Source organism: Haemaphysalis longicornis, unplaced genomic scaffold (assembly GCF_048455015.1).
Source record: "Haemaphysalis longicornis isolate Haplotype H1 unplaced genomic scaffold, Haemaphysalis longicornis Haplotype H1 scaffold_5, whole genome shotgun sequence".
NCBI classification, from domain to species: Eukaryota; Metazoa; Arthropoda; class Arachnida; order Ixodida; family Ixodidae; genus Haemaphysalis; species Haemaphysalis longicornis.
Window position 1 is genome coordinate 36,791,909 of NW_027526385.1, and position 10,512 is coordinate 36,802,420.

At 51.8% G+C, this 10,512-nt stretch overlaps 1 protein-coding gene across 1 annotated transcript; it reads left to right on the plus strand.

The window, feature by feature from the left end:
- Window positions 1–1,108: 1,108 nt before the first annotated feature.
- On the plus strand, window positions 1,109–7,370 carry LOC144139160 (ran-binding protein 6-like). The gene is made up of 4 exons (XM_077671597.1): window positions 1,109–1,239; window positions 3,414–3,625; window positions 3,863–4,037; window positions 4,575–7,370. The coding sequence occupies exons 1-4, from the start codon at window positions 1,132–1,134 to the stop codon at window positions 7,305–7,307; spliced, it is 3,228 nt and encodes a 1,075-aa protein (XP_077527723.1). The 5' UTR covers window positions 1,109–1,131; the 3' UTR covers window positions 7,308–7,370.
- The last annotated feature ends 3,142 nt before the right edge of the window (window positions 7,371–10,512 follow it).

The following is a 10,512-nucleotide window of genomic DNA, read 5'->3' on the forward strand; positions in this document are numbered from 1 at the left end:
CGTGAATTCTTGTGCAGAGCGTTTCTCTTTCGCGCTTGCGTCTTCTGGTTGCCCTTGCGTGGATTTGGCAACTTCCCATTTGTAAAGTTCTTTCGTTCTTTTTTATCGGTTTTTATCGGTGTACTTGCGTTGTATCCTTTTATCGTCTTTTGACAATGTTAAACTTCTCCGCACTTTTATTTGTGTTGTGATATTGACTACATCCTGGTTGGTTCGAATGAGGCATGTTGACTGAAAATGAGCACTATATATGAGGTGGTTGGGGTTTTTGTGTCCTTAAAGTTGGAAGTTAGCGCTCTGTCTGTCGTCGTCTGTGTTCCTGTCCTCGTCTTTGCTGCGCTTCAATACGCCAGATGTACCAACTCGCCCAAACCAATACTCTCCTGAACTAGATTACGGTGACGTGCTTTCTACCGACAAACAAGACATTGCTCATCATTTCAATAAATATTTCCATAATTTGCGGCTCCACTTATGTGCTGTTTATTTGCTTATGTTATATGCTCTGTATGTACTAAGTAAATAAAAATAAAAAGGGCCTCCCAGTAGCCAAAGCTCCCCAACTGTTTCAAAATATTTGTTTTCTCCCTCTCTTTCTCTCGCTCTCCATGCTCGAGCCGACGTCCCGAGCTACTTTTGTGAGAAATACGAACATCCTGGACTGCTCTACAACTGCGCAGTCACCATCTAAATCATGGACCGTTTGAAGCACGACCGGCACACACACAAGGACGTTCGTTTTCCAACGCCGCGCGCTTCAAAGACTCGTGTAACTGGAAGTTTTTGTCCGAATACATGAAAAATGCACTGTACCCTAGCCCGATAACCTTTGCTTTTTAAAATCTTCATGATTTAAAACGGTCATTTTTTTACACAAGTGCTTGATGTTTACCCTCTTGTCCGCTTTCTTGGGGAGCGATTTTCATTTTGCGTAGTTTGCAACGACCAATGTATTGAAAGAGGAAGAAATCCACGCATATCCGCCTTGAACGATACGCGTAATTGGAACAACCACCATCACCATCACAAGCCCAGCACGCGCCTCGCGCACCAGCTCGCTCTACGAGCTACCGCGCGCTCGTGCACGAGCCGGTACCAAATCAACGAACGCTGTGCTGGCATTGACACGTCATGGGAGACGCCGAAAAGAAGGGCGACGCTGCGAAGCCTCCCAGCTCACCCATCCCAGAGACAGAAGCGGACGCCCGAAGGCGGAGCGCCGTCAACATCCTACTCAAGGTGAGATGCGATTACCGTCCAGGTGTCCAAGACGATGTTCCGAGCATTGGGAGAAAGACTAATTGAAGGAAACGCGAGTGAAAGAAACGGTTTATAACTATACCAAAGTGTGCCCTCGCAGGGAGGAACAGGTTATCAATGAACGCGCCACTGTGGCTTGACGTCACGGGGAGGGTTGTAGAGTCCTGAAGAGTTCCGCGTCTTGCCGCTAGGAGTGATTGCAGCCAAGCCCGAGTGCATGCACCGAATGCGTGCATGGTGTCGTTTGCAAAGCAGCGCAGCCGTGCTATTGGTCCCCATGCGTAGGTAAAGACGTGCTCTTCAGCATCCTTCGCGCTTGTTTTCCGCGAACAATTTAGTCGTGCCGGTATGACTGCAGAGTTTGCTGAACCGCAACCGTGCTGCGCTTTCTCGAGGCGCGTCTTCAAGGCACGTGTGTCGGTATCACCACGCGTCGTGGCGCCGGCCGGGGAAATAACTCATTCGTGCACGGGGCATGCCCGTCCGCCCAAGTCGCTTATTCAACCGAGATCACTGGAACCTTCCAGGTGCCTGAGATTTGATTCCCGCGCGCTTTAGACGAAGCCAAGAGCAATGCAGCAGCTTAGTACAGCTTTGACAGTCTGATCGCCAAATTCCTGGTCACGCTCCTTAACCGCTGTCCTAGCCAAACCCCTCGTTACACTCAATAATACGCCTCAATTCTTTGCCGGACCAATTGTCGAATTCTTCGTTACAGCATTTAACTTTTTGACACTTGCCGCTGACCTCGCGTACAACTCCTCGTCGCGCTTCTAGGCAATGCTCATGTACGTTCCATTGGACCCGCCTTCGTGCTCTGCCAGTCGTACAACCACGATCGCGACTATTCTATCGCATGCCTCGTATCATTCGTCGTGGGGCTCTTCCTCCCACTTCTCGTCACTTCATACAATCATACATCTATCGCATGTTTCGTATCTTTCTTCCTCGAACCTTTTGCACCGCCCCAGTCGTCATTAAAACTCCTGCCTTCCACAAGCCCATCACGCCTTACTGCGACACGCCTGCTCCTTCATTAATGAATTCTGATCAGCTTGGTTCTAGAAGTAACAAAGACCAGTAGTAATAAACCTTTACTGTAAGTTTAAAGACCAGGAGGTCGCAGAGTTTTTTAGGGTGTTTATTTTGCCGCGTGGAATAAAGCCGGAGGTCTGAATAAGATGATTAAAGTTACCTGACTTTCAAATATCCCCTTCACGGATGAACTCTACGAGAGATGAAGTAAAACGGAGCTTTACGCGTCTTCGGAAAACCTATTTGTTGCGTGATAAAGTACAGTAAAAACTGGTTAATTCGAACTCAGTTAATTTGAACTTACGGTTAATTCGAACTGACGCCGTGGTCCCGACACAGTCCCGTATATTTCAATGGGGGAAAACTCCCGATAATTCGAACTCAGCGGCATCCAGAACGGTTAATTCGAACTGGTATTTCATGATTTCCATTGCTCCTAGCAGAAGACGTCGGCCAAGAGTGGTTACAATGTATTCCAACTCCAAAACAAACTAAATTTACTTGAGATGCAACACAACGAAACAGAAAACAGAGTAGCACGCTCGCTACGCTGCTGCGATAGCTTATTTCGCTGCAACGGCGCATTTGCAGGTTTTCTTTGTGCCGCGGTCGCTGGTCAGGGCCTCCGATCACCAGCTGGGCCCGCTTGCACGTACGCATAAGTTCCCGATTAAGTTCCCACTAACGAATAAAACACCAATAAGTCGAATTCGCCCACGGCAAATAAGCCGGTAGCCAGCAAACCCCACAGAAACGCTACATTAACCGAGCGTTTGTATCAGTTTCGGGCAAACGACTTATCACCTATACAGTGCAAAATCGTAGTTGAGAACTTATTCCCACACTTATCGCGTTCGGGCAAACGGGCCCTGCTGGCGTGCGCAACAAACATGTAGTAGCGCCTAGTAATTGGCGATAACGAGTCCAGATGTGGCTTCGTTGTGTTTTGCCCGCGCAGTGTGGCGCGATGTCCATTACCTGCCCGCCCGCTAATTCGAACAATTTTGTGGTCCCCTTCGAGTTCTAATCAACGAGCTTTTACTGTACTTCCAACAAAGTGTCCGTCTCATGTCAAAACTTGATATATTAACTCTTCTTACTCGTGGCGTATTTTCCAGATTTTCCTGGACACGGAGAACCACGATTGCCTGGAGCCCCACGACTTGCCGACCATCCACCGGTCGCTGCTCCCTCCCGGTGCAGACCACAACCGCACCGCTCCGGATCGGTTACAAGACATAGCTACTGGAGTCCTGACGAGACTCGTAGCAGCACACTTCAGGCCTCCTTTCAAGAAAGTTTCCCAAGGCAAACGGCAACGTCTGTTCGGGTACCACGCTTACCTACCCTTAAAACGGCCGCGTCATCAAGAAATGTCTTTGAACATAACCGAACGTCATTGAAATGTCAGTGAACGCCCAGTGAGGCAATTAATATAACTGACAGCCTCTTACCATCGCTTCGTCATAGCCGATATCAAAGAACTCACAAAGCGATGCTATAATCTATGCGGGGATTGTTGAAACAGCCACAGTGGGAATTATGTGCTTGTATGTCTATTACGCAGCCGTCGGTTGCTGGCGCCGGTAGACGACGACCAGGACGGAGGGCCCTTCCAGATGCATTACGAATGTGCAGCGGGGCTCTTGGGAAGACACTGTGAACGAGCACTCCCCGAATGGAAATACGGCCCCGTCCAAGCAACGTCGGCTGGTCCGTACCACAGCGTAGCAAGGGAGCAGGTACGCAGACAATATAACACTTGCGGCTGTGAAAAGCGCAGTGTTAGGGACCTGCAAACGTCGTCGTACTCAATGTAGCGACATAACCAGAAATAATCGCCTAAAACCCAGTTTAGATTCTTGGAATGGCTTTCGCCCTTAAAATACTTGTACATGTTGAGGTGCGGCACGTCGGCTAGCGAAAGCGAAGAGACGTTACCGCGATGTGTTGAAAACGGACAAGCCAAAGTTCACAGTTCGCGGGCCATCAGCAAGTTTTAAAACTTTACAATGCGTTAAAGCGTAACTTTCGATGTTGACAAGCATCAAACGGTCGAGTTCGAGCAGACAAACCAATTTTAACGGGCAGCCGGAGTGTAGAGGGCAAAGGAGCTAGCGCTGACGGCAAGAATGAGCCCAATGGTACCAGTGGAAATAATCCCAGCCAGTAACGAAATTGGCGCTATCGGCCTTAGAGTCAACTTTGACACCACGTTTAGCGTCCGTTGAACATAGTTTGCACCAACAAATACAACGTTGATATTGTTCTTGGTGCAGATCTCGGCTGAGCAACCCGGGAAGCGCGGACAATCCCAGCCAGCGCCCCACGATGGCCGTGAAGTAAGACCGGACAACGACCTACGCAAAAGTGGGTATCGCCGCATGGAAGCCATGCGGTCCTTCTGTCCGCTCTCAGAAGACCCCTCGCCGCAAGCCACCCACCTGAAACCAGGCTCGGCCACTTTTCAGCCGAAATCACGCCCCGAGAGTCCCGGGACCGATCCCCTACGGTCTTCCCTCGTAACGATATCCGTAGACAGCCTAAGAACACTGAAGCCTCAGATCGAGGAGCAAGTCGACTTGTTTCTGCTCGTGTTCGATCACCACAAGGAGGCCACCCCGCTGCGTAGAAGGTGCCTTCGAACTATCGCCGCGTCCGCAGCCGAGTCCGCGCAAGCCTTCACGACATACATTGGTCCGGCGAAGCTGAACCGTCTAGTGGGGCGCCTGCTTACCATTGTCATCGAGGGCTCCGACCCGTCGTGTAGGCCCATGTCGCCGGACGAGTCGACGATGGCCAAGGAGGCCCTTCTTCACCTATTCCTGAGCCCCAAGGGCGATGCGTTGCTCCCTGTGGCATCGGAGACTGTCTGCACCTTGCTCAGGAGCGCGGACTGGAGGCGGCGCCACAGAGGCCTCACCACTCTCGAACAGTTGTGCCGGGCGGATAGCCTAGCCGCAAGCGCACGTGGCTACGAGTGCACCGTGCTTCTATTCGACGCGTGCTTCGACTGCTTGTTCCGCTGCCTGTACGACACGGATGTGAGGGTCCGCAACGAGGCGATTGAGGTGCTCTCCCGAAACGTCTCCTGCCTCTCTCCGGCCTACGTCCGCAGCTCGAACGCCAGGATCATTCCTGACCTCCTGGCGTTTCTCGCTCCAGGGGGTCAGGCGGAAGTGATCAACGTCGCGGCGGTGACGCTCGCGCACTACTTCTTGTTTTGCCCGCAGGAGGTGGTCATATCCTACCTAGGACTGCTCTTCTACAAGCTCGGAGCACTCTTCACGGGGAATTCGCCGTGCGAGATCGACTACGCGGCACTTGCGGAAGCAGTTCTGACCACTATAGCCACAATGGCGGAGCTGCTGCAGGCTTGTTTCCGCGCGTTCTACGACGACTTTGTGCCCGTGATAATGGAGCTGACCACCTCCTTGGGCATCACGGAAAGCCGATTGCGGTGGGTGGCACTTGAGAGCGTTGTTCGGATCGGCCTAACCGTAGGCAAGCCGCAGTTCATTGCCGACGCGCCGACCATCGGGCAGGCCGTGCTCACCCTGCTGTCGGACAGGTGGCACTGGGGCAACGACCGCATCCTCGGACGGGCCATGTCCGTCGCTTTGTCTTTAAGTAGGGCCCTCGACGATGACTGCGGGGCTTTCGTGCTGCAAGTGCTGCCGCTCGCCTTCCAAATCTTCTCGCGGGGTGACAACGGCCTGGTCCGGTTCCGCGCCAACACGTGCGCCTTGATCGAGTGGTACGCCTTGTACGCCCGCGAAGGCTTCGCGTCTTACGTCGACGAAGCAGTCTGTCGCGTCCTGCCGCTGCTGTTAGATCCGCACCCCTCGGTGAGGGCAGCCGCTTCTGAATGCTTTGCGCGGCTGCTGGCATGCATCCCGACGTGCGGCGCAACGCGCTCCACAGATCGCTGGGTCCACGCTAGCGCAGCGCTGACATCAGCCATCGAGAAGGAGAACGACTTGAGCGCCGTCCTGAGCCAATTGTGCGCCCTGGAGCAACTCTTCGGCCTCATCTGGATCCCGCTCGTTCCTGCTCACCAAATCGAAGCGGCAACGGCAGCCCTGGACAAGTGCTTCGAGCTATACTTCCGGTGGAACCGCCCAGCCGGCTCCAGCAGCGCGTCACTGGACGGACCCCAACTAAGCGCACGCCAGCGAAGACAGCGGGAAGACGGTATGCACCAGGCTCTCCTGCAAGAAACGGCCGACGTCGTCCGCACTCTGGTGAGCCAGCTGAAGGAGAACTACTTCCCGTTCTTCGACCGCCTCGCTCCGCTCGTGTCCAAACTGCTGACAAAGCCCAGGCCGTGGACGGAGCACCTGCACGGGCTTCAGATCATCGTCGACGTCTTGAGCCTCGGCGCGACGGCGTGCAACACGTACAGCTCCTACTACCTGCCCGAAATTGTGGAGCTCATCGACAGCAACGCGCCTCCTGTGAAGGCGAAGGCCGCTATGGCAGTCGCTATCCTCGCCGAACTGGGCGGAAGCAATTTTGGCGCGCCCTGCGTGAGCGCCGTGCCCGCTCTGGCGCGCGCCGTTGCGGGTTCAAAATCGCGCTTTCCCGAGGAGTCTCTGGCCGCCGAACTGAGCATGGTCGCCCTGTCGCGCATCATGGAGCACCACTGGGGCCTTCCTGAAATGAAAGCCCTTGTGGATGACCTGTTCCCGCTGTTTCTGTCCTGGGTGCCAATGCTGCGCGACGGCAACCTGGGGCCGCCTGTGGAACTCCTTTGTTCTCTGATGGAGGGAGACGACGCTGTCGCGATGCAGAACGCCACCCAGGTTGTTCTTGTTCTGGTGGACGCTTTGGCTCATGGCCACGTGTCGAAAAGATCGGCATTGAGTGACCGCCTGATGGCCTGCCTGCAACGCCAAACGCGGGAATCTGTGACCGACGAGGCGACGTGGCGTCAACTGCAGAACTTGCTTGGCTCATGCCAACCGGCTGAAAGCGGAGGCAACGTGGGGAAGCCTTCTTCCGGGCGGTGATGTTTGTAGCTGATTTTTGGCCAGCCGGGGATGCGCCCGATTAAAAGAATTTGGTGGTGCAAACGTTCTTATTTAAATAGATTACTTCTAGACCGCATGTTTTGCCGTGAAGGTGACGGAAAGTGGGTTGAAGGAAGCGGAGGAGGTGAAAAGCTGTTGATGGGACTGTCCGGAAGTCGTACGGGGTTTCGTAACCGGAGCGAAGTCTCAAACGTAAAGGACATCAGTGATGTGGTAACAACCCATGTAGTGCAAGGATAAAGCGCGATGCGATTTGTCGCAGGTGAAGCATGCTCCAGAAATTCGAATCGCGTTTCATCACGGCAACACTAGTGTCACTAGATAAGGTTAGAGTATCGTCACTCTTTTCTCCTATTGTTCCGTGCCGCTGCCGTCCTCATTGGCCAGTTCGCATCACGTGACACTTGTTTACACTGCGACGGCTCATGGGCGCCGCCATTTTGTTTATGCGCTTTCTGTCGGTCAACTGTGGTAGTCTCAGGCCGTCCTCCCTCCCTGCTCTGCAGCTGCGCGCGAGTGGCGTCGTTTCGTTTGCGAATCAAAGATAACGCGCTTCGCAGCATTTCAGCGGCAGAAGGGTGTCCGAAGATGCCGTATTGCTGTTTGTTCGGCAGTGTTGTTTAAAAATGACCTCGTCCAAGTTAGCGGTGAGGCCGCACAAGCGGCAATCTGGCAACACTGATAAACAACAAAATGGCCGCCGTTGCTCACTTGCGTGCCTTAGTGACGGTACTCTGTGTCTTATCTGGTGACACTAGGCAACACTTGGTGTGGCACGCTTCCGGTTATGCCTCATTTCCCTAACTAGTAATACTGGTCCGGGTAACCTTAATGGCGATCCATCAGCGCCTCGTTTGAGCTAAAAGTGGAACTAAAGGTCTTTACAATTAACCTCTATCACATCGGATTTCCGGGCAAGAGACTAAGCGGAGCGCTTGCGATGGCCGTCACTTTCACCACTGAACATCGGTGGCTGCGATTTATTGAAATTTTAGAGAAAATGTTACCTTATCCGCAAAGCATGTCAGCTGGCTTTTATCGAACATCATTTTTCGGCACTTCTGGCATTTTTCAGACTGGCCGTAATGTGACGCTGGTGATGAACATCGAGCAACCCGCGCGTCTGTAGCTCAAGACGGGTTAGCGCAAAATTAAAAGCACACCTTTTATACAGGGTGTCCCAGCTATCATGCACCAAGATTTAAAAAAAGAGAAATTGCGTAACTCGAAGAAAACCTAGTGCATAATGTTTGCAGTACTGTGAAGAAGGGGAGAGTAATTTTTTTCGTTAATGAGACTTAATTAACTAATTGTAATTAATTATCTAACTCGAGAAATACTGTCCTAATCACTAAAGTGTCAATGAGGCACTTGTAGGTAACCACGAGGGGCATCTAACTGCGGTATTTTCAGCGATGAACTAATTGCGTACTCATTTATTCTGACTGATAAAGGAAGCCCGCGAAATAGGAAAAATACCACGGTACGATGCTTACGCGCGCATTGTAAAGCAGCGTCCCCAAACAAAGCTGATTGAAAGCAACTGCTTCGCGTGTTACCCGCCCGAAGAGACAGCGCATCACCTTGATAATAGCATGCATGGAAGGAGCAGCAGCAGCAAGATCGCGGGACGCGTGTGCAGATAAGGAACAAACTCGGTCGCGATTTCTTCGTTCTTTCTTTTGTCTATTTCATTCTGGCTAACTCAGAGGCAGCCTGTTTGAGGGCGTTGCTTTACGGTGCGCGCGGAGGCGCCGTCACGTGGTATTTTTCATATTTCGCGGGTTTCCTTTATCAGCCAGAATAAATGTGTACGCAATTAGTTCATCGCTGAAAATGCCGCAGTTAGATGCCCCTCGTGGTTACCTACAAGTGCTTCATTGACACTTTAGTGATTCGCACAGTATTTCTCGAGTTAGATAATTAATTACAATTAGTTAATTAAGTCTCATTAAAGAAAAAAATACTATCCGCTTCTTCACAGTACTAAAAACAATATGCACCTGGTTTCCTTCGAGATACGCCTTTACTCTTTTTTAAAATCTTGGTGCATGATAGCTGGGACACCCTGTATAGTATGCAGTACGCGATGTTTCTGCCTGCGCATTTCTCGCACATTTAGTAGTCTAGAAAGTTCATCTTGAAGGTGGAAGCGCTCACACAACAGGTACGAAAGTAGAAAAACAGAAATGACTTGCGTCCCTGTTGTGTGAGCGCTCCCACCTTCAAGATGAACAGCTACCAACTAGCCCAATTGTCCGTTCTGCTGCAGACTAGAAGGATCGTGGCGCCACATATGGGAAAGTGGCCAAGACTGCACAAAGAAAGGAAGCGGCTACAGGCACGTTGCACCGGACAGGGGCCGCTGTGAGCGCAGCACTTTTCCTACTAAAGTTGTCTGTAGCGCACGCTATCGGTAAAGGAGTGGCGATTCCTCGACCTGTTATCACCCGCTACCTGCATGCGGCATGCCGTGCCAATGATCTATGGTGTTGACCCTGAGACACGGTGCAAAGAAAGGCGGCCGTGATGAATGCATCGGTCCCTCCCTGCCATTTGTATTATCTGCGATTTGACTGGTCGACTACAATATCAACAGCTTACATATTTTCGCCTGCGCCACTTAAGCTGCTCGTTCTTGTCGGCCTTGTTGTCATGACGTTACCTTAGATGCCTTCTTTGTGTGGGCGCCCGTGCTTGACCAGTGATAATCCCGGCTGTTGCTGTCTAGGACGTCATATGAATGCTACGAACCGAGCCCCTGACATGCGTGGCATCTTTCCTACAAGAAATGACCCCCCGAACCACCAGGACATAGACAACGGCGCTGCTGGTTGCGAGACAAACATCAGCGCAACGTGCCTATAATAACGCGCCATCAGCCCGGATTTATGTCGCCGCGCTTTCGTGATTATGCGCGAGCTGTAACCATAGAGAAAAAAATATATTTCTTTCTCTATGCTGTAACCGTAAGAACAATGCGTTCATGGTCGCTTCCCTTGAAAAATTGTGGTGGCGTCTGCGCGAAGAATGGCGCGGCGCATCCGAGACTTCAGTATTCTGAGCTCGAAGTTTTGCAGCAAAAGGCACCCCCGTGAAGGTGGTGGAGAAGGAGAGCGAGAGAGAAAGAGAGAAAACTTTTACCATGAGTCACTCGTTCTAAATAAATAATTTCTTCAGTTTG